Raw genomic sequence first — 22602 nt, forward strand, 5'->3', positions numbered from 1 at the left:
GATGGTGATTTAGCATGAAGTGCAAAAAACTAGTTTGTTTTTAAAATTAATTAATTGCCTTTAAACACACACACACACACGATTCTATGTGTTGTAATACTAGACTGCAAATAGCTAAGTGTGTTGTGATGTGACCAAATAAGTTTTTTTAGTTGTATTTTTTTTTTTTTAAACCAATGTGATGCAGCCAGCTGATCTGCTCCAGGAGCAGCTGTTTCAGCGGGGACTAAACGTTTTTTTTTCACCCTATTGACTCTCTAGGGCTGTAGCACTAGCAGATCATTAGGTGCTAATGGTCAATTTGGGTATGAATTGCACAACTTTTGAAACCCATTTGAAGGTTAGGAGTTGTATTGAACCATAAAACAACAGATCACGCAGCACATTACAGAAGCAGCCTACAGCACCCCCCCCCCCCCCCCCCCCAAAAAAAAGCAAATGTAAGTCATCTGCACCTCAGTTCTGACAGACTAAAACTTTTTTGCTATCCATACATTTCTGCACCATGCATTTTTTACTTTGTGTATTCAAGTCACTGTACATCAGACACTGAAGACGACTGATTGCATTTGGAGTCAGTTTTCTTCACCTTAAATAGTTTTAATGTTGGCGAAATGTTTGTCAGGTAGGCCACATGCGTGCAATAATAGGCCTAGGTTTAAGGTAAAACATGTATAGGAAATGTAAACATCTGATGTAAGAAACAGATTGATATGCTTTTGGACTAACAGCTATATATTTCTGATGGAACACTGATAAACAAATTCCCCTATTTTCGACTTCAATTTCGAAATGCTTAAACAGTAGGCTATACCTTCCAGATGTGGACTGTGCATTGAACAGAGAATGGTGCATTTGGGCTACTCACTTGGATACAGTTAGACGTTGTATTTTCATCATTTGCTACAATCTAGAAGCTTCTCAAGACAACAAAAATAGTCTACGTCTTTAAGATTGAAAACATTCCAAATCGAGTAGTCTACCCCCCCTGCAAACCTTTTCTCACCTCATCTGTCCCTGCCCAGAGATCTGTGGCCTGCGCTGATCGTCCGATGGGCTAATCGTTATCACATATTTTGGGCTCCATCTAAATCATTCTCATTCTAATATCGTCGAGGCGTTAGACTACAAACGAACCCATTTAGATGATAATATTCCGTCAACTCAGGTTCATTCAAGCAACTCCAGTGACGCAATGGCGCTGCAATGCAACAGGTTGTGGACGTAAACATGCATGGTAAACATGTACCAGCAGCTCCCGTCTCCTTAAAAAAACACGCAATATCTAGCTACGTTTAAGACACTGATGCCAGAGGCTGATGGCATTATCCACACAACGGTTAACTTTAAAATCTTAAAACCAGTTGGAAATAGCGCAAGATAGGTTAATCATTCCACAATGACCAACAAAGTTACAGCTCCATCCAAAAGCACTTTCTAGTCTATTTTAGACTACCTATAGGCTATACTCATCAAATAGCAAAATACAAATTGCACAAAAAACAAAGCAAAACAAGTAAATATAATCTATTTCGGTCTAAGGCAAATAGTTTGTGAAACAGCGAAAGTGCCTACAACTGTTTAAATCAGACTAATCCATAAGGGGGGCTAACTCCTCATTTGGTATCTGAGATGCTCTGTGTTGGTCCAAGCCTACTTTGGTTAAAGGATTTAATGGAACTGCAATTCACTGAACAGTGGGTGCAGGTGGGGTAGATAGATAGATAGATAGATAGATAGATAGATAGATATATATATACTTTTTTACCCAGGGGTTATGTTTTATTCAATTCCGAAAATTGTAATAGTCTTACTACTAACTTCAACATGAATGAAAATTCAGGTATTTAAGTAAATTAACCCATTCGTGATGTAAGCAATGCTTCACTTCACAACATTCAGTCCCAGTCTGAACATGTGGATAAAAACATCTACATTAGGTCACTGTAAGTTTACAGTCCTATCTTTTGCACAATACATGACATAGAAAATGTTTGTTGTTATTGAGGAAGTGATCAAATGTAAATTCTGAATGTTCTTTCTTTTACCTTTATGTTCGAACTTTTGTCGATGATACCTTTCAGAAAACATACACTGTAGGCCTAATGGGCGGGGGGCGTGATTGCAATCAAAGCCTATACTCAAGAAATGGTCTGATTAGTCTATCTAGATGCTATCTCTTCAGTCACACCCCCAAAGTCAACACCCTCACTGCTGATCTTCCATGACTATAAAAACCCCTTGAATAACCTACACTGTTTGATGGTTTGAAGGCTGTGGGGTTTGTGCATTTAACTATGCGCAATTAGACTGGTTTCGTCTTTCTGTAATCCGTAAAGTTATAGGTTGAGTTTATGCTGGACTAGAGGCCGAACCTCGGGCTCATAAACTAGCTAATTAAAATAAGGTTTTAAATAAGTTTTTTTTTTACATAAGTTGCTAACGTTAACGGAATTATCCAAACTATGGCGGACTGGAAGGTGCCGGTAAGCTACAACTTCAACCCTTCATACCACGCATATGCTTACGGACTGCTCTATCCACCTGGCTCTGAACAAACTCATCCAAACCTGAACTGGACCGAGACGACCTACAATCATCCCGGAGTCAATGGAGGTTACTACCAGACGCAAGCACCACACCAGTCTCCACCTGGGAGCCCCGAGCAAATCACGTCGAATAGCACAGCTCACTACCCTGGTCCAATGCTGTATTTCTCCGACACTCACACGCAGAGTGGCAGACTTTTCCTCTCTCAAAATCGCAGCAGTCATTATGAGGATCACACAAAGGAGAGCGAGCGAGCAGGAAGTGATAACCCCAGTGACTCTGAGGCCCACACACCAGGTAATGGAATGTAATTGGCAACAATTTGCAAATGCACACGTCCGCTAGTTACCCTAGCCGGCTAATGTTAGCACCATTTGGCGGTTGAGTTAGTGGTTCTTTGCTGCGTCGTAGACCGTTTCAGTTAAAACGTTTAGAAGTGTACGTTAAGTTAAAGTAAATGCTTGTATATTTGGCGTTCAGCGCTTCAGTACTTACTTTACTTGGATCTTGAACGAAAACCACGATCTCTTCTACAAAGGAGAAGTATGTGTATGCTGCATTCTCCATGTTTAGCGAACGTTGAATGAGTGCAATTGCAGTGAAGTAGCGCCACACTGTGGCTAAACACAAGACATGCACGGGATGAACGATTTCTGTCGAGTTATTTCATTGCACTCGGAGATGTACAATTTAGAATACGCTGCTCAATGTCTGGCGGTCTCTTGTAGATTCATGGAGTTCGGGCAGTAGCAGGGAAGGATGCATTCCTCCGGAAAACCCCGCCACATGGGCCAAGAAGGAAACGGATGATGAGACTGTCAGTGGCAGTCCAGATGGCACAGAGGTCGTGTCCAGCTCCCTTACCATTGGGGATGAGCCAAGTCTGAACGACGTGCGACCGGGCCAGGGCGCTGTTGCCATCCCTCAGTCACCACCAGGAAAAACACCGAACCGCAAGGCCAAAGTACGTACTGCGTTTTCGGAGGGCCAGATGAATGCACTGACTCACCGGTTCAGCATGCAGAGGTACCTCACCCCTGCAGAAATGAAGACCCTAGCTGGAGTTACTGGGTTGACCTACAAACAAGTGAGTGGTCATACATTTGCCATCTAAATTGTTGGCCTACAAATTGTGCAAAATGTGAACTGTTGAATTGACATATTTTGATACTTTCAAGGTGAAGACATGGTTCCAGAATAGGAGAATGAAGCTCAAAAGGCACCAGAAGGAAAATGGTTGGGTGTCGGAGCGGTATGCCAACTCTGGATACCCCAGTGTACCACCAGCTCCACATTCTCAGGTCAGTGCTTTGAACAGATTAACCCCCCCCCCCCCCCAGTCTGTGTGCAGCCTGCCTCCTCCCTGGCAGACGGGCAACAATACAGGGGAAGAGTATGGCCCGTCCACTATGGAGGCACTCCTAAAGTTGGAGCAAAGCCTTAAAGGCAGGACGTCACACACCAACAAAACCACTAAACTTTTTTTATGGTTACTTAGTTTATGGTTAAACCATGTTTTGGGCTGCCTCTTAACAGCTTCTCTTCCTTTAGTTCCAGACGGATTCCCAAACATTACTTCAGGACCCGTATTCAAACCCTCAACTAAGAGAGGCCGTCTTCAAGAAGAGTTCCCCCCAACCTGCAGCCTTCTACCCCAGCTACATGCGACCGCACTCTCCTCCCCAGGGAACTGGTAGGCCTCAGGGCAACTGGCCTCTCCCACCGACAATGTCCCATTACGAGTACCCCAGCCCTGCCAACTTTATGCCCCCCAATGGCAACACCAGCATCAATTCTGACGATGGGAATGGGGTGGATGCTGGTAGCAGCCCAACGCACATGGCCATGGTGCATAGTGCCACCCAGTGGTCATCCTGAATCATTGCCTGTAGATAAGGCCAGAGACCTTTATTATGTGAACATGTACATAGTTTTTGTTTTAAGAGATGTCATGACCCTGGTGTTTTATAAATTGTGTATATATTTTTAGATGCAGTCTTGAGATGCCTTGTTTTTTTCTTGCATCTCTGTAAAACACTATGCTGGCTGCTTCATGGCTTTACATTATGAGCAATTTTTTTTACTTTCGAGTTCTATTTTTCTACCTTTTTACCTCAGAGTATTTAATCTTGCCCATTAGCTTATGATTACCAATGCTTTTGATGAGATGTATTTAATTCAGCCTTTATGCAATGCACTACTCATAATATGTACAGAAATGGGGATGTTGCTGCACTGATTCTTGTTGCAGGTTGAATGTGTATATTGTATGATGCGTAATGTGTTCAGCATTGTTGCGAGATACCTTAAAATTGATTATCTTAAACGTGACCAAAAAACAGAAGTGTTTGTGATCTTGACCACTTGCCCAACCGGAGTTCCAAAGTGGTCCTACAATAAATGTTGCATTTGCTTATATTTAATTCATTCTTCATTTTTGTGGTTAAAAGTGCAGTTTCTTGCTTGTTTCAATCAAAATGTTGCCAACTTTAGTGTAGTTAAGGACTATAGTAGACGATAAGCTCAGGTAAACATTCTTTTGATTTGAAGTTATGGACCTTGGAACCACTGCAGTAAAATGCAAGGCTTGGTCTTGGGCAGGAATTTGGGCATGAGCCAGGCTGTTGAGGATATTATGTGCCGTGAGAATTCTAATTACTTCACACAGAACTCCTTTGCTTTAAGCCACAAAGATGGCTACATAAGCCAAAATGTGTTGACAGTTAGTGGTTCATTGCTGCGACAGACTTTCAGTGAACATTAAGTGTCTTAAGTAAATGCTTGTTTGTTTGATCAGCACATCAGCCCTTACTTCACTTGGACCTTGAATGAAAGCCATGCTTCTGCAAAAGAAGTAGGGGCACGCTATATTCTCCATGGAAATGGTTATAGAAGCAAACATTTGCAGAAAACTTGATTCAATCTTTTGTAGGCCTACATTTTTCTATTGAATGACCTGACCTGATCAAACAATGTCATGAAAGTATGTAATATGAGAAAAGGTAACTGATTGCTTTGGTGATTTGTAATAAAAAAGATGTGATTTTTATTGAAAACATTGTATATTTACAACTTAATTTATCACAGTTGATGGTAACTATAGTACATGATATTGCTCCCTTAACCCGACACATCTGACACGTGTGTGTGCTCAACATGTCTACTTCAAACTTCAAACACAACCCCACCCATCCACATATGGATATTGCACTTTCATACACTCTTTTGCACCGAGGCTGCATTCCCCTGACAGAGCACCACAGCCTTCACTCCATACACCTACCAAACCTTCTTCCTCCCTTTTGAACTCTGATTGGTCCAGTTGCATGTTTCCCCTGTTCACCTTTGTAAGAATGAAGGCCTCCGCTTCACGTTTTTCTCTGCTCTCCTGGAGTACCGCTTGCTCCATGGCAGCCATCAAAGACACCTGTGGTTTTATTTATTTTTTTCTTCATTTTTCTAAAGTTACTGAACTACAAATGACTTGAGCTTTTTATTGGGCTCTATATGTAAGTCAGTTCTGCAGTATTCCCCCAACCAGTTGTTTTTTCCCCAACCAGTTGTTTTTTCCCCCAACCAGTTATTTTTCCCCCCTTCCCTTCTTTCAACAAAAAATCCTTAGAGAGAGTAACTCATGGATGCCTGCTGTGACAGCATCTACCAAAGTCTTAAAAACTCAAAAAGGAAAAAAAAAAACCAGCTCAGGCATAACTCAACAATCAGCTGGAGTTTGGCGAAGCCTGCCCGCACAGAATACTCCTGTAAGCGTCCACACTCAACCCTTCCCTATGCCAAACTGCTTAACATGGGGACCTTGGGGAAGGTGGGACTTGGATCATTTGAATATTTAAGAGGCGTGTGTGTACGTTGACTGAGTATGGTGTGTGTGTGTGTGTGTGTGTGTGTGTGTGTGTGTGTGTGTGTGTGTGTGTGTTTAGCCATGCCCTAGAATTGCCCGTAGGCGCAAACCCTAAATCCTCAGTCCATCTTAAGGCTCCGGTAGATATAGCGTATGAAGGTCAGTGAGGCCCAGAAGGAGACTGTGCCAAGCATGAGCGAGAAGACGAGCGCAGTCAGCAGTGAGTAGCCGAAGAACTCCACGCTCTGCACGGCGCCGCTCATGCTCGAGCGGTTGCGGTAATAGAAGACGGAGTAGACGAAGATGAAAATGCCCGTGGAGCCTGTGCTGAGAACGCTGCGCCACCACCAGCGGTAGTCCTCGCCTGACAGCAGGAAGTAGGTGAGCGCCACCGAGATGCAGGCGCCTACCGAGAGCAGGATGGCGAAGACGCAGAGCAGGATGCCGTACAGTGTGTAGTGCTCACGGCCCCACACTGTGGCAAAGATGTAGTATAGCTCCACCGAGATGGCACTGGGGGGAGGGGGGGGAGAGAGAAAAACATACAACATAATAAAAACAATGTACTTAAACAACAAATGTGCAATTCAAATTGGAAACAAACAAACAGAATTCTTCACTCAAGAATGGGGTGTGAGACAGGGCTGTCCTCTATCACCGACCCTCTTCAATATATATATATTAATGAATTGGCAAAAAGACTCGAGCAGTCAGCAGCTCCTGGCCTCCTATTAAATGACTCCGAAATCAAATTTCTTCTTTTTGCGGATGACTTGGTTCTGCTGTCTCCAACAGAAGAGGGTCTACAGCAGAACCTAAATGTCCTGCACATTTACCAGTAGGCCACTTTTTTCCTTATATTCTCTTTTTTTTCAGTTGTGGATTTACTATTTTTATTGTATTTTCTTTTTTCTCTATTTGTGGATTTACTCAGTTTTCCTTTTTGTGGATTTACTCTTTTTATATTTTCTACAACATTGTAACCAGCAAGTGGATATGCGCCGCATTTTGTTAACACCTCTGAAGTGCTGAAAAGTAAAGAGTTCATTTAACTATTGCATCCAACTCTTTAAGCAGTATTTTTTATCTCTTTTTGAGTCTTCTACGATTTCCTAACAGGAAGATATCTCACGTGACCGCGGTGTTGCGGTAATGTGGTTACCGTCCCAGCCCTGTGTGTGTGTGTGTGTGTATGTTTATGTGCCTGTGTGTGTGCGTGCATGCATGCATGCTTGTATATGCCTGTGTGTGCATGTACATTTCAACTTCATCCAGCAACCCTTCGTTCAACACCACCATCTGCAGGCCAATTTGTGTACAGTCATTAAATGTACACATAAATTAATTTATTGTATTGCCCCCCATGAATGGAATTCCACAAAACTCTGGGCGACTGATCAAAATGAAAATCAATGGTTCAGTCATCCTTGTGGGGCTACATGCCCACCAAGTTTCATGCAGCTTAGTCTTTCAGTGTCCCGGGAACGGTTGACACAAAAAAATTAAAACGAGACATTGAGAACTTTGAAAAAACACTGGTAATTTGAATGAAATGAATTAAGTATCATTCTAAAACTGATAGTTCCGGTCCTTGATTGTGATTGGCTGAATCGCGTTTGATGCCGTTGTAAAATGCAGCATAAACATACACCTTGACCGCATTGCGTTCTATATTACTACGCTACCATAACTTGATACAAAAGTTAAAGTAGCTGCATCCCGACGTTGCTTGGCAACCATTCAGATAGAGGAAATATATTTATTGGCAGAAGAATGATTATCTAGGAATAACTCGTTATATTTCTAGTTGCTGTGGCTTTACTTTATGAAACTTGGCCAGGCATTTATAACAGTTTTAGAAAAGCAATAAGCCACTCGAGTCCGTAGGTTACACTGATTCTACAGCAGCTAAGGGGGGTTTTGGGCACTCCGCTAGCGCGTCGTGCCTAACAACGCCCTTTAGCTGTTGTAGAATCAGTGTAACCTAAGGCCTCTCGGGGCTTATTGCTTAAATCTATCCCAGATCTTCAAGTCATAAAGCAGAGCTTGACACAAACATGTCGGACTGTTCTAAGGGACTTCCTGTGACTCACCTGAAAGGGAGGAAGCCTCCGATGGCCATGTGCACGGCAGTGTGCTTGTACCAGGGCTGCTGGGGGATCTGCCGGGGGATGTTGCGCGTGCGGCACGGCGCCTGGAAGCTGCCCGCCCGGTTCTTGCCCACGATGCCACCGATGACGGTTAGGGGGAAGCCCACGAGCATCCAGGCGCCTAGCAACAGCAGCACGGTGGAGGCGGGCAGGGCCTGGGTGGAGCCGCTCCACCAGTGGACCGAGTTCACCACGCTCCACGTGATGAAGAGAGGAGCTGAGACAAAAGATGAGGAGAAAGTGGGTGAGAGAAAGAAAAGAAAGAAAGGAAGAGAAAGACAAAGGAAAGGCGTGTGTGAGGGCTGTGGGTTTCAAAAGAATTACCACATTTCCACTCTCCCTATAATTTATTTTTAAATAGCAAACTCTTTAGTGGTCTTCTAAAAATTCGCTGACAAGTACTTTCAAGTTTTATTGTCAGATATACTTTGCAGTATAGCAAAATTCTTGTGCCACAGTTGCATTAGTACAAGGAGGGCTAAATAAACACAGGAGGACAGTAGGGGGGAGCTTAAATAAAGAGAGTTGAAGAAGGACTGTGCAGTACCACATATAGCCAAACTATCAACACCATTATTACATTACATTACATTACATTACATTACATTACATTTGGCTGACGCATTTTTAACCAAAGCGACTAACAACATGGTAAACAGTTTAAGTTTTAGAGCGATTCTCAACAATATTAGGACAATTTAAAAAAAACATAAGAATAAGTACAGTAAGAATAAGTGCATCAGTGAGTGCTGTTTTTAACAGTTACGTGTCCGTTTAAGACGGCTGGTGAGTGCTAAGATCAGCAAGACTTGTTGTAGTGTTGCTATGAGAGGAGATGTTCTCTAAAGAGCTGGGTCTTCAGGAGTTTTTTGAAAATGGAGAGGGATTTCCCTGCCCTTGTAGGAACTGGCAGTGTGTTCCACCAACGAGGAACAACAGATGAGAAAAGTTTGGATTGGCCTGAGCGTACCGGAGGTAGAGCTAGACGTCGTTCGTCTGAGGAGCGCAGCGGTCTGGAGGTAGCGTATGTCTGTATGAAGGCATTCAAGTAGGTGGGAGCAGAACCGGAGACTACTTTGTAGGCAAGCGTTAGAGCCTTGAATTTGATGCGGGCCGCCATAGGTAGCCAATGTAGCTGGATGAGTAGCGGGGTAACATGTGCCCTCTTGGGTTGGTTGTAGACCAGGCGCGCCGCCGCGTTCTGGATCATCTGAAGTGGTTTCACTGCGCAGGCTGGGAGACCTGTCAGGAGGGCGTTGCAGTAGTCAAGTCGTGAGATGACTATTGCCTGAACCAGAAGTTGGGTGGCATCTTGAGTTAAGTAAGTCCTGATTTTCCGTATATTGTAGAGTGCGAAACGGCATGACCGGGCGACTGAGGCAACATGATCTGAGAAGTTTAGTTGGTTGTCGAGAACAACTCCTAGATTTCTTGCAGTCCTGGTAGGTGAAACAGACAGAGAGTCAAATTTGATGTTGATGTCGTGGTGTATGGTAGGTTTAGCTGGGAGGACCAGCAGTTCAGTCTTTGAGAGGTTCAGCTGGAGGTGGTGTGCCTTCATCCATGTAGCTATGTCTGAGAGGCAATCCGAGATCCGTGCTGAAACCAAGGGGTCATCAGGTGGAAAGGACAGATAGAGCTGTGTGTCGTCTGCATAGCAGTGGTATGAGAAGCCATGCGAACGGATAATCTGTCCCAAGGAGGTGGTGTAGATAGCAAAGCCATACAGCCATAAATATATATACACACCCCCACACACACATATGCACACACATACACAACCACTATACTTGCATGCAAAGCATAAATAAAATCTCATGGACATGGGACATTTAGGATTCTGACAGCTTGTGGGGAAAAAAAACTGCCAGAGGGAAGCAGAGAGAAGAGGGAGTGAGCTGGATGATGGGCTCAGCTCTCCCTTTGACAGCGTGTGAAGTAGAGATTTGAAGCTGAGGGAGGTCAGCCCCAAAGATTTTGGATGCAGTCCTGACAGTCCTTGACAACACTTTGAGATCATGAGCAGACAGGTGTCACACTGTGATGCATCCAGTCAGGACGCTTTTAATAGTGCAGCATTTTGTTTCCACCCCAAAGCTCTTTAGCCTCCTCAGAAAGAACAGTCTCTGCTGTGCCTTCTTGAGGATTAGGGTTGGGTATCGTTTGGGTTTTATCCGATACCGGTGCTAAATCGATACCTTTAAAATAGTGCCGGTGAAAAAACGGTGCCTGAACCGGTACTTTGTTTTTACAATAAAATGATCTAAAGCATGAATTGTTTTTTTTTTTATTGATAAGGCAAATTTGGCTAGCCTGGCGAGCCAGACTCACATTAAAATGTAGGGTCTGGGGACTCACCATTGGCGGTGCTCAGTCCGAGAAGCGGGATAATCGGTTGTCTTTCAAATTCCCTCTGCACGCAATAGGACAACTCCTGAATCCCATGTGTTTTCCCACCAGCGGCGCTAGTTGGCTAGTTCAAACTTTTGCCAACTTAAAAAAAGCTTAACTCGTGTCACGCTGTTCGCCAACAGCAACATCCATCTTCTTTGTTTTCAAGTAGCAGGGAATTCAAGCCGAACCGTTGCAACTCTGCCATCAATCATTCTGTTAAGCCCGCCTAACGTCTCTATACACGATGTGATTGGCCCTATCGAAGTTTCATTTTTCCAGCTCGCAAGCCAACGGAGAGTTGCTAGACTAGCCCGGGCAGCAAATTACATTTCCTCAAATTACATTTACGGTCTGGGGACTCACCATTGGCGGTGCTCAGTCCGAGGAGCGGGATAATCGGTTGTCTTTCAAATTCCCTCTGCACGCAATAGGACAACTCATGAATCCCATGCGTTTTCCCACCAGCGGAGCTAGTTGGCTAGTTCAAACTTTTGCCAACTTAAAAAAAGCTTAACTCGTGTCACGCTGTTCGCCAACAGCAACATCCATCTTCTTTGTTTTCAAGTAGCAGGGAATTCAAGCCGAACCGTTGCAACTCTGCCATCAATCATTCTGTTAAGCCCGCCTAACGTCTCTATACACGATGTGATTGGCCCTATCGAAGTTTAATTTTTCCAGCTCGCAAGCCAACGGAGAGTTGCTAGACTAGCCCGGGCAGCAAATTACATTTCCTCAAATTACATTTGCTGCCGCTAGGGTGCGTCTAGATTTCTAGGCTAACTTTTGGCATGATCTTCATATTAATTGTGATGCTATATGCGCCTATGCACATGAAAGATTAATATCATTATGTTAATCGGAACACACTGTGAAATAAAGTTTTCACATTACAACTTTGCTGATAACATTTCAAATAAATGACAGTTAGCACATTAGCAAGGTTATTGTGTAAAGTATACTGCTGATGTTGTTTCATAGTCTTTTGCTTTTGTGTAGATAGGCCTACTGCTAGATTTTGACAGGAGCTTGTGATCTTGCTTTAAAGTAAGCTAGGCCTACTTTACTTGGCATAGGCTCATGCAAGCTGTCAAACACTGTTCACTAGCCTGGTGATGAACCCCTAAGCTTATGCTTATACATACAGTGTTTATGTTAGCTAACTGTATCTGGATGTGTTGCTATCAGAGTAAGACGTTAGAACTGGCGCATGATGTGCAGTGATGCCTCGTATAAAAAATAAAAAAAACGTCAGAGATTTAAGTGGCACCGAAATCCACGTTGTTATTCGATGTAGTTACTACCGTTTGCGTTGGCACCCGTGCCATATTAGAACCGTGTTTCGGATCCCTATTGAGGATACAGATGGAGTGAAGGGACCGTGAAAGGGAGTCGGTGATCTGTATGCCCAGGAACCGAAAACTGCTGACCATTTCCACAGGTGAATCATTGATGCAGAGAAGGACGTGATTGCCACCTTTCTTCCTGAAGTCGATGACTATCTCCTTAGTTTTGCTGATGTTCAGGAAGAGGTTGTTGTTGTGGCACCATACAGTCAAGTCTCTCACCTCCTTTCTGTAGGAGTACTCATTGTTGTTGCTAAAGAGGCCAATCACTGTAGTGTCATCTGCAAATTTGATGATGCTGTTGTTTTCATGCCTGAGACAACAGCCTTGTGGGATGCCAGTGTTGAGCATCAGCTTGGATGATTTCCTGTTGCCTATTTTAACTAACTGGGGCCTGTTGGTCAAGATGTCCAGCACCCAACTGAATATTGGGCTGCTCAGTCCCAGGTCTGTGCTTTAACACCAGTTTAGATGGTACAACAGTGTTAAAGGCAGAGCTGTAATCAATGAACAGCATCTAGACATAGGTGTTATTTTTGTCCAGGTGAGCTAGGGCAGTATGCAAGGCAATGGAGATAGCATCATCCACAGACCTGTTGTGTTTGTATGCAAACTGGAGTTGATCCAGGAAAGCAGGGAGGTGTGTGTTGATGTAAGCTGCAACCAGTCTCTTCAGGCACTTCATCACCACGGATGTTAGGGCGATGGGCTGGTAGTCATTCAGGCAAGAAACAGAACTTTTCTTGGGAACTGGTACTATTGTTGTTTCTTTGAAACACCGTGCACCGTGAAAGGGACAAGTTGAAGATGTCAGTGTAGACTTCATCAGGGCCGGCAGCTTTGCAAACATTAACACGTTGAAAGGTTTTGCTCACCTCAGCTCGACACCTGTAAGATGTCACCTCCCGCTGGAAATGCACCTTCGTCCACCAGAATAGAGTTGTGAGACTCAAAACGAGCATAAAATGTATTTATCTCTTCTGGAAGTGAGGCAGGGATGTCAGTAAGCAGAGGTGATGTCTGTTTATAGTCCGTGATCGCCTGCAGTCCCTTCCACAGGCGACGGGGGTCGCTGAAGTCATTCTCCAACTTATTCCCATACTGTTTTTTAGCCTCTTTTATTTTCCTTCTTAGTACCTTGAGATCTTATATCTGACCGGGTCGTTGGAAATGAAAGCCGCAGTCCTCTCCCTCAGGCTCAGGCGAACAGCGTTGTTAACCCAGGGCTTCTGGGGGGCGTTTCCCAAAACCTTAGTTGCTAACTAAGTTAGCAACTTTGCAACGTTAGCAACTTTGTTGGTTGCAATGCAATTTCCCATTGCCAACCAACTAAGTTGCCAACAGGTTAGCAACTATGGTTTTGGGAAACGCCCCCCTGGTTGGGAAACGTTCGGACTGTTCGGGAAGGCACACACGAGTCCATGCAGAACCTGATATAATCTGACACACAGTCGGCGTATTCGTCCAGGTCCGCAGGAGTTTTTGAACTCAGACCAATCCGTTGTTTCAAAGCAGTCCTGAAGATCAGACTCGTGTTCTGCTGACCAGCATTGCACTTCGGTTAAGTTTATATTTATTATTATTTTCACTGTTCAAATAATTGCCATAATAATCTATGATATGACCTAATATGCTGAGGAAATAAATAAAGTGCTTCAAATTAAAATAAATTCAAAATAAAGTGCTTCGGGAAGAAGTTTTTTTCACATACAAGGCATTTCAGGCCACAGATATAACCTAGGGGACACTATGAAAATAAATTAACACTCCCCTCAATGTCAACACTTATTTCTTTGCATTGATGTGCGACTATAGAGTTGATGAACTCCAGTGATATGCAAATTCCTTGCTGCAGACATTGCAGAGGACTTTATTTTCAACACTTTATTTTTTATCAACACCATCAGGCCGTTTTTTAAAAGTAAATGTTCCAATCAATGATCCAGGCAGCATTTTTTCTTCTCTCTCCTTCATTTTACAGTCTAATTTTTACTGACTAGAACAGATCGGGGGCAAAGGTCATATGGAATCGATTAATCTGCACTAATTTTTTTAATCAGTTATTTTTTCTCAAATTAATTAATCGAAATTAATCAGTTATTTGGACAGCCCTAGTTTATATCTATGTATAAATAACTATATTAAGAAAGGAATAAGTGTGGTCACAGTTCGGCTGTGGCATGGAGGGAGGGGTTGTGCATATGTGCTAATGAAGCACGCAAACAGTGAGGCAGAAGACAATGGTAAAGTGGCTAGTGGACAGACAGTTCAAGACATGGAGGTGGTGAAGAGGCAGACAGACTATGCGGAGAAGTCTATTTATCCTCTTCCCTTAAGTGATGCATTGAACAGTTCAATGGCCCTGGGGATGAATGACTTCCTCAGTCTGTCTGTTGTGCAAGGCAGTGAGCGAAGTCTCCAGCTGATCAGGCTCTTCTGCTTAACAATAGTGCTGTGGAGTGGATGACACTCATTGTCCAAGATGTTGATCAGTTTGTTCAGGGTCCTTTTGAAGTGATTGTATGAGCCTTTCAGTGGGGTGTAACAGTGGTCAAGAGTCCTATCACCCCTGGTGGGACAGGTAACATGCTGGTAGTATTTGAGAAGGACTTTTTTCAGGTTGAAGTGATTGAAGTCACCCGTTATGATAGGGACTGCTTCCTGGTGCTGACTCTCGTTTGCAGATACAGTTCATCAAGTGCCGCTGTAGCAGGCGCGTCTGGTGGAATGTAAACAGCTGTGAGTAGTACAGAAGGAAACTCTCTCGGTAGGTAAAACAGGCGGCATTTGATAGTCAGATACTCCAATCCTGGGGTACATGACAGATTATTTCCACATTTGTGCACCAAGACGTTGATAAAAAAAAAAACAGAGACCTCCTCCTTCTGTTTTGCCAGTAGTCTCAGTGTTACGATATGAACGGTGTACAGAGAATCCGCCAGGTTGTATGGCTCTAAACCAGGTCTCGGTGGAAAAGAGTACACTGCACTCTCGCAAGTCCCTGCATGAGCCGATGCGACAGTGGAGCTCATCCAGTTTGTTTTCCATGGCCTGCAGATTAGCCAGCAATAGAGTAGGGATGGGAGGCCAGGTTGGACGCTGTCGTATTCTGGCCAAAACGCCGCCTCGTCTCCCTCTCCTCCTCCGATGAGAAGGCCTGATGTCCGATCCGCTTGTGGAGTTCCGAACAATTTCCATAGGTAATCCCGTTACATTAATATTGACTGTTACACTGTTTCTGATGTCTAGGAGAGTCATACGGTCATAGACAATATGGCAGTTATGTACATTTGGAACGAAAAACAACAAAAGTACACAAAGTAGGGAGAGCACAACTCGTACAGTAGCTTGTCGCCATTGTACGGTGCCATGGCAACCAGAAGGGTAACAACTCAGCAAAAGAATGTCAACTTGATGTACTTTATTCTGATGTACAGTCTGAAAAAGTCAGATTAAATTGATTCTGGTTGGCAAAAAAAATCAAGAGCTATAACCATATATATCTATGGCTATAACCTTTCATGAACTGCATCAATATGACAAGCACTCTTCCTAGACAAGGTTCTACTTCTCAGCTTTTACACCCTCAGTTCAAGTATACAGTCGGTGAGGCGGTGTCAGTGGGCCTGAGACACAGTCAGTGTGCTAGTGTTGTACACAGTCAGTGTGCTGGTGTTGTGCACAGTCAATATGCTAGTGTCATAAACAGTAAGTATGTTAGTGGTGTATACAGTCAGTGTGCTGGTGTTGTACACAGTAAGTATGCTAGGGTCATACAGAGTCAGTGTGCTGGTGTGGTACACAGTAAGTATGCTAGGGTCATACAGAGTCAGTGTGCTGGTGTGGTACACAGTAAGTATGCTAGCGTCATACAGAGTCAGTGGACTTGGGACAGAGTGTGCTGGTGTGGTACCTGAGAAGAGACTGGAGGTGAGGATGATGTTCCAGACCCAGCGCTGGCCATGGATCTGCGTGTAGAAGCTGCAGGAGCAGTAGCCCGACACGCAGCTTGTCAGAGCGTACAGCACAATGGCAGCAGAGTTAATGGCGCCATGGCGATGGACGTTAAACATGCCCAGCAACGCCATGATGATGATTCCTACAGAGAGGGGAGGGATTTCCAAGGGGGATGAGAAGTGGGGGTTAGGCTGAACCACGTTTGATGAAGCTACAGAACTCCTCGAGTAGTGACCATTTACATTTACATTTATTAATTTGGCAGACGCATATATCCAAAGCGACTTAGAGCAACATTTAAGCTATTAACATTTAAGCATATTAACAACTAAGCTACAGAGCTACAGCTAAAGCAATAGAATAACATATACGCTATTAACAATTAAGCAATTTAACATTTAAGCTACAAAGCTACAGCTATAGAATAAAATTTAAGCTAAAATGCAGAGCAGACCTAACCTGACCAAAACCTGTTTGTTAAAATATTCAAATGAATAGAAATATATATTTTTTATCCTGATTGTTTACACAATTCCTCTTTTAAGCTTATAGTGACCTGTTAGTTACCTGTTGCAAGAGTAAGAAACTGTGCTCCGACACCCAGCACTGCACACAACAGACTTTTATAAGGAGGAAAGCGGAAGACGTCTGTGTGGATAATTTTCCATCCGTTGTCCCCTTGGTCCAGTTCATCGCAACCACCATCTTCCTCCACGTTATACCTGTTGATAGAGGGAACCAGAGCTGTTCAGAAATGACAGTTGATTAAATCTTAAAATGTGCCTGTGCATAGGGGTATGCTGTCATATTTATGACAATATAAAGTATCAGCAGTGCCATCACACATCTCGGTCTGCGGTCATATTTATATTCCTGACAGCATAGGGGTAGCATCAGGTCAAAAGTCACTTTATCTGATAAGCAGGAGTTAAGCCTGTGACCTTGTTGTATTGGTTCTACATCCTTATTCATCTGTATGTAGGCTTGGGTATCGAATATCGAGTATTGGTTGGAACCGGGACTATCTTTGCGATTTTCCCGGAATCGTTCAAAAGTTTAAATTTCGATTCCTAGTTTCGATTCCCAGTCCGCCGACCGGAAGAAGAAACGGCTGAACACCACACCAAGCGCATAGTTCATAGAATTAAAATTCATGGAGAAGGTCAGACTATTTCATTCAAAAGCAGGGTTCCCGCGAATCCTTAAATAGTCTTAAATACAACTGAATTTTCAAAAGAGAGGTATTAAATGTGCGTATGGGACCGCCAGCGAGTGCAAGAGAGCGAGTGATGTCTCAATCCAGTTTCGTGTATTTAAAACGCAATTGTATAAGTGACTAGGCTATTAGGCTACGGGAGGAAGTGTAGTGGTTGCAGAGTGAAGATGTTTTTCACGGGTGTGGTTAAAGGTGTGAAAACGGTAATAATACAGTAGGCCTATGTACAAAATAATATGCCGTAGCTGAGGCCAGAGAGATATACAGGTAGCCTACGTGGAATGAGGAAGCCTACGGTAGAATGAGCGGGAGAAAGAGCGATAGGTTGGCCATACGTTCGGATTTAGGCCGGACATATTGATTTTAAAAGCCCTGTCCGGCGTCCGGCGCAGCCTCAAGCCGGACGCTCATTTGTTCTCCTTTTTGGAGTTGCGCTTGGCATCTAAAATCGTTGCTCGGATGCAGCATCGTTTCACAAACTATGGACGCGAAGACTGCTGCTCAAATTATGTGCAGTGCGTCGCAATCAGGAGGAAATACTGTATGTTAAGTTGATTATGTTTGCATCTTTCCAGCGTGTGTTGCTGGCCTAGCCTGGAAGAAAATGTTATAGCCTACCTGTAATATCTGCCAGCAGCTTGCTTGCCAGCGTTTCCCAGTAGGCTAGGCCTACTTAGCAAAAGTTGTGAACTATAACCGCATATTTTTTGAATGTCGGCGACTGGCTACATAAAAAAAAAACGTGCGTTCATAATACGTGCGTGCTTAAGATGAAACCAGCAGTTTTCAGCAGGATCACGCGAGGAGGACCTGTCTCTTAATTAATTTAAAACAAGTCAATGGTTTTACGATGTTTCAGTCAAGCTTTGGTTGGTTTAGATACAACTGGTATGCAAAATGTAAAGTAGTGGATTAACTTTAATTTGCTGTGCTGCATATTGGACAATAGATGCACATAGTACATTATATAAAGTAGGCTTATTAAAATATGTAAATAGCTTAGTCTAACTTTGAAAAAATATTGAAGGGAATCCAGTCCAGTGCACATGTCTTTGGCAAGTAGCCTAGGCTACTACAGACACAGGTGAAGAACAGTCAGCCTCAGCAGTAAGCAAAACCACAGCCAGCTTCAAAAGCAAGCAGCCCAGACCCTAAAATTGGGCATTTATAGCTTTGAAGGTAATTCACACACAATTATTTTTCTTTCGCCAAAATATATTTGGTAACTTCTGTAGACATCCAAAATGGAGTGGGGGTTAAAATTAGTAGGGGAAAAAAACTATTGCATAAAGTCATATATATCTTTTTGCCGTGGTATAGTCTTAAGTTTCATTTAGATGTCTTGAAAAGGTCTTAAAAGTCTTTAAATTTGCACTTGGAAAATGTGCAGATACCCTGAGAAAGACCGTTGGTTAGCTTGCTCATTTAAAATATCCTAAACTTTTTTTGATCCTGCCTCTTAAAAAAATCGGAATCGAGAATCGTTAGGAACCGGAATCGAAATAAGAAATCGGAATTGGAATCGGAATCGTTCAAATTCAAACGATACCCAACCCTATCTGTATGACAGATGGCTGGACAGAGGCATTAAGCCTGAAAAAACGTTTGTAAAATGCAAACTAAGAAGGAAGTACCACATAACTGTTGGCACAAATAGCACATGTCCAGGGTTTCAAATTAAACTCAGTCACTTGTTCTCACACTAGTTCTACTCTAGTTCTGCTGCCTAAAATATACACACAGGGAAGGAACGTGCACACACAGGGAAGGAACGTGCACACACAGAGTCCTCTACTCCTACCTCCTCCCATTTCTTCTCATATTTTCTCAGTCCTCCTCAGATTCATCCTCCCCCAGTTTCATCCTAGCCCTGCTCTACTCCAAGACAATTAACAAATATGCACATTTGATCACTTGTGTATCTTCGATACACCTGGATTTAATACTGTATATTTGTGCTTGCCTTCTGCAGTCTGTGATAACTTAAAGGATAGGACAGGATAACTGATGTGATTACTATTATGACATCACTGGTACTCTCTACTCTAACCATGGTGTGTAATAGCACTGCTGCTGATACTTCATATTGTGTTCACTGAATTCATTCCTTAGTTTGCTTGCACTCCTTATGCCCAGGTGGGCACAAGCAAATAAGCATTTACAACTGGGAGATAGCTTAGTTGCTACATTATAAAACACTCTGCTACCAAACTGTTTTGTCTCTGTTCATTATGGAACATGTGCATGTCTGTCATTGACATCTGAAATACTTCAATTTTATGCCAACTATCCATGTTACTACTGCCTTGTTACTTTCCAGTGAGCACTTTCCATGCCTCTAAGGAGAACCTCTAACTGTCCTTCCATCCTCTGCTCTGCTTACCTTGCAAAGTCGTTCTTGAGCACGCGCATGAGGATGATGATGACGAAGCCCAGCAGAAGTACCACCAGCACCAGCGAGTTGATGATGGACAGCCAGTGGATCTCCAGCGTCTTGGGGAAGAAGTAGTAGTCGCGCAGGCGCTCTGCCCGCCGCACGTACGGCAGTGGGCTCTCAAACCAACGCACGCTGTACGTGTGCGTCACCGTCAGGCTGCCAGCCGAGCTCCCCATCCCCCCTGGGCTCAGCCCGCCGCTCTCGTCCAGGGGCACAGGCTTGACGTCCTTCACCGACACATTGGCGAAAATCACTGAGTCGCCATTGTACTCGATGTTGAAGTCCAGATGAGTCCACAGACCCACCTGTTAGGGGAAATGTTGAGAACCATGAGAACTGACATAGATTTTGTAGAACAAGGATACCATAGCAAATGTGTTCACTACACCATCAGTCACTGGAAAGAGAAGGTCACTAGTTGCTGTGTTAATAGTGTGAGATAGACATTTTAATTGGGTGCCTGCTAACACTGCAACTATCATTTCAGTTAATGATCTGACTCTTACAAGAGTAACACACACATAAAAACAACATACAGGGACAATACATGTAGACTATAGACTTAGACTGTAGTGTATACAAAATAAACAAAATAAATACACTACACATTTAGCAAGGGACAAACATTGACAACAAAAAACAACAATAAATAGACAGGGGAGTGATTGGGATGGAGGAGGGCCAGTTATTGAGTAGGAAGGAAAAGCAAGAGTGAAAAGGTGAGCAACACAAAAATTACTTTACACAGAAGACTGTGCCTGATGTCTCAAGAATAAGAGTGTGTCAGAGTGTGTGAGTGTGTGTGAGCGCGCGTGTGCTGTGTGTATGAGAGAAGGAGACAGAGAGATAAAGAGAAAATAGGGCAAAAAATTAGAAACCTTATGGCTGTGAGGAAGGAAGCCACTCTCCTCCATGTAGCCCACAAAGCCCCAGATGGGAATGTCATCGAGGACAAACTCAAAATAATACAGCTCCTCCACAGCCTCTCTCAGCTGCTCCACCTGTGACCAGAAAACAGCTCAGTGTGCAGCCATTAATAACCTGTGTCACTGAACAGCTTGAACCAACAGCCACCAAAACACAAATAGTCAGTTTTATTTGGTTCCACGTGCATGCAAGAACCAGCTTAAACTGCTGTTCTTAATCAGTTGTTGGCCAAACTGCTAAAATCAACAACTAAAAAAATAATCAAAATAGCAGCAAGTTCTTGTTTTATCAGTGAGCATAGATTGCTGGTTTACCTCTTTCTCGTTGAGGGTTATTTGGCACAGTGTTTGTCTGTCTGTGTTTTCCCTGAAGCGGATTTTGTATAGCGACTCTGCCATCCTATCTCCATCTAACACCTCTCCAAGGCTTAAGGCTTTATGGCGCACCTGAGCAGGACAAGAGTCATAAACTGCAACGCACCAACTCAAGATATAGAAAGACATGGACATTACAGTTACATTTTTTGTTGGCCACGTGTCATGTTTGTTTTCTAGTAGACTTCATGTGACTTACCTGTTCTGGCCTACAGACAGGTAAGGTGTAGAAGTGATACGTCTCCTGGGGATTGTGGTAAGGACCAACTTTGTTGACGTAAAGGGTGACTGCATCTCCTTGGTTGTAGCTTGCCGTACATCCAATTTGAGATAGAAGGCAAACAGCCAAGACGCAGTACCTCCTCACTCCATTGGAGTACTGATGGCTGGATAAACCCAACCTTGGCGTCATCTCGACTCCTGGTGAATGAAAAACGTTCACCTCACTGCGTCAAAACATACACTTACGTTACTTAATAGCAGCAAAATGTGAGTTATGAAAAAGAACCTTTTTTCACGTTATAATGTCCTATAGCAACCAAGCTAACCACGCTAGCTAGAATTCTAGCTAATTTTGCAAGGTGTAGCGACAGTAGTGATGTAGCGACAGTTCTTAAAAGTGCGACAACACATCCTTCGCTTCACTTGATAAATAATAACGTTATCGGAAAAAATACATTTTGACGATTTTAGCATGCAATTTCCGTAGTTAACGGCAGTTGACAGCTAGCAAGTAAGCAACTTGTGTTGGTAAGCTAACTTAATTGGTCTGTCTGGCGAAATGTTGTCAAGATGAAACCAAATGGCGAGATAGAAGCATACTTGACCGATGTTCTCATATCGTCGTTAAAACATGTCAGATCTGCCGGGTTTTTAACATCATTTCCGTGTTGGCACTTAACTCTTATTGTAACGTTACCGCAGCTTCCTCCAGTAGGCTACGATAACGTTAACAAACCTGTCGGTGCTGCTTGGAGGATTTTTCTGATTCCAGGCCTGGGAACAGTCACTTTCTCTTATCCGTGTTTCTGAGAAACTGTCCAACTCAAATACAAATATTCCATAACATCTTCTTATGTACGTTCAAATTAACAATAGTGCGAGGGCTACATTCGACCCCTAAATTGATTGTGCTGTTCAAAACGACATGATGCCGTGCTGAGTGCCGTGAAACAGCCTACTCCACGTCACCTTAAAAATCAAAATAATGTCGACTACTTTTCCGGAGTGGGCGGGGCAAAACGCGCTACACACCTCCACCTGCTTATATAATGCTAATATCAAAATAACTGATTTTGTTTTTAGATGTATTAACACAAAGAAATATTCTCTTTAAAGTGGACATTACAATTTGTCCCGACAGTGGCCGCTTGTTTGCTGTTTACCCTCTGGATA

At 43.3% G+C, this 22602-nt stretch overlaps 3 protein-coding genes across 5 annotated transcripts in view; 2 read left to right on the forward strand and 1 right to left on the reverse strand.

Moving 5' to 3' along the window:
• The first annotated feature begins 2465 nt into the window (after positions 1–2465).
• On the forward strand, positions 2466–4428 carry nanog (nanog homeobox). Its single transcript, XM_076291183.1, has 4 exons — positions 2466–2847; positions 3279–3637; positions 3729–3851; positions 4102–4428. Exons 1-4 carry the CDS (start codon positions 2466–2468, stop codon positions 4426–4428), a joined length of 1191 nt encoding a protein of 396 aa, XP_076147298.1.
• Positions 4429–5564: 1136 nt separating this feature from the next.
• tm9sf1 (transmembrane 9 superfamily member 1) lies at positions 5565–22582 on the reverse strand. 3 transcript variants are annotated; one of them, XM_076291074.1, is made up of 9 exons: positions 22166–22582; positions 21407–21627; positions 21148–21279; positions 20785–20907; positions 19853–20211; positions 16821–16975; positions 16210–16395; positions 8503–8776; positions 5565–6922 (listed from the first exon to the last, which is right to left on the reverse strand). In XM_076291074.1, exons 2-9 carry the CDS (start codon positions 21617–21619, stop codon positions 6529–6531), a joined length of 1836 nt encoding a protein of 611 aa, XP_076147189.1. In that variant the 5' UTR covers positions 21620–21627; positions 22166–22582; the 3' UTR covers positions 5565–6528. The 3 variants fall into 3 exon arrangements, with proteins under 3 accessions (XP_076147189.1, XP_076147190.1, XP_076147191.1); XM_076291075.1 differs by having other exon boundaries at positions 21407–21653; XM_076291076.1 differs by having other exon boundaries at positions 22110–22582.
• fen1 (flap structure-specific endonuclease 1) overlaps positions 21624–22602 on the forward strand; it is a 36452-nt gene continuing 35473 nt past the window's right edge. Inside the window, exon 1 of the mRNA XM_076291077.1 lies at positions 21624–21696. Within this exon, the coding sequence (XP_076147192.1) occupies positions 21635–21696 (62 nt within the window). The 5' untranslated portion in view covers positions 21624–21634. The remainder of the gene's footprint in view (positions 21697–22602) is intronic.

Source organism: Alosa pseudoharengus, unplaced genomic scaffold (genome assembly GCF_046254945.1).
Source record: "Alosa pseudoharengus isolate Yale_2024_CS ecotype anadromous, Long Island Sound unplaced genomic scaffold, YU_APseudo_1.1 YU_APseudo_1.1_scf_18, whole genome shotgun sequence".
NCBI classification, from domain to species: Eukaryota; Metazoa; Chordata; class Actinopteri; order Clupeiformes; family Clupeidae; genus Alosa; species Alosa pseudoharengus.

Coding starts and splice junctions, on each gene's coding strand:
- nanog (XM_076291183.1), top strand. CDS start 2,466: ATGGCGGACTGGAAGGTGCCGGTAAGCTACAACTTCAACCCTTCATAC. Junction 2,848..3,278: donor CTCTGAGGCCCACACACCAG/GTAATGGAATGT, acceptor GGTCTCTTGTAG/ATTCATGGAGTTCGGGCAGT. Junction 3,852..4,101: donor CACCAGCTCCACATTCTCAG/GTCAGTGCTTTG, acceptor CTCTTCCTTTAG/TTCCAGACGGATTCCCAAAC.
- tm9sf1 (XM_076291074.1), bottom strand. CDS start 21,619: ATGACGCCAAGGTTGGGTTTATCCAGCCATCAGTACTCCAATGGAGTG. Junction 20,212..20,784: donor TCCTTCCTCACAGCCATAAG/GTTTCTAATTTT, acceptor TTCCCCTAACAG/GTGGGTCTGTGGACTCATCT. Junction 8,777..16,209: donor CACCTCCAGTCTCTTCTCAG/GTACCACACCAG, acceptor CTTTTGTCTCAG/CTCCTCTCTTCATCACGTGG.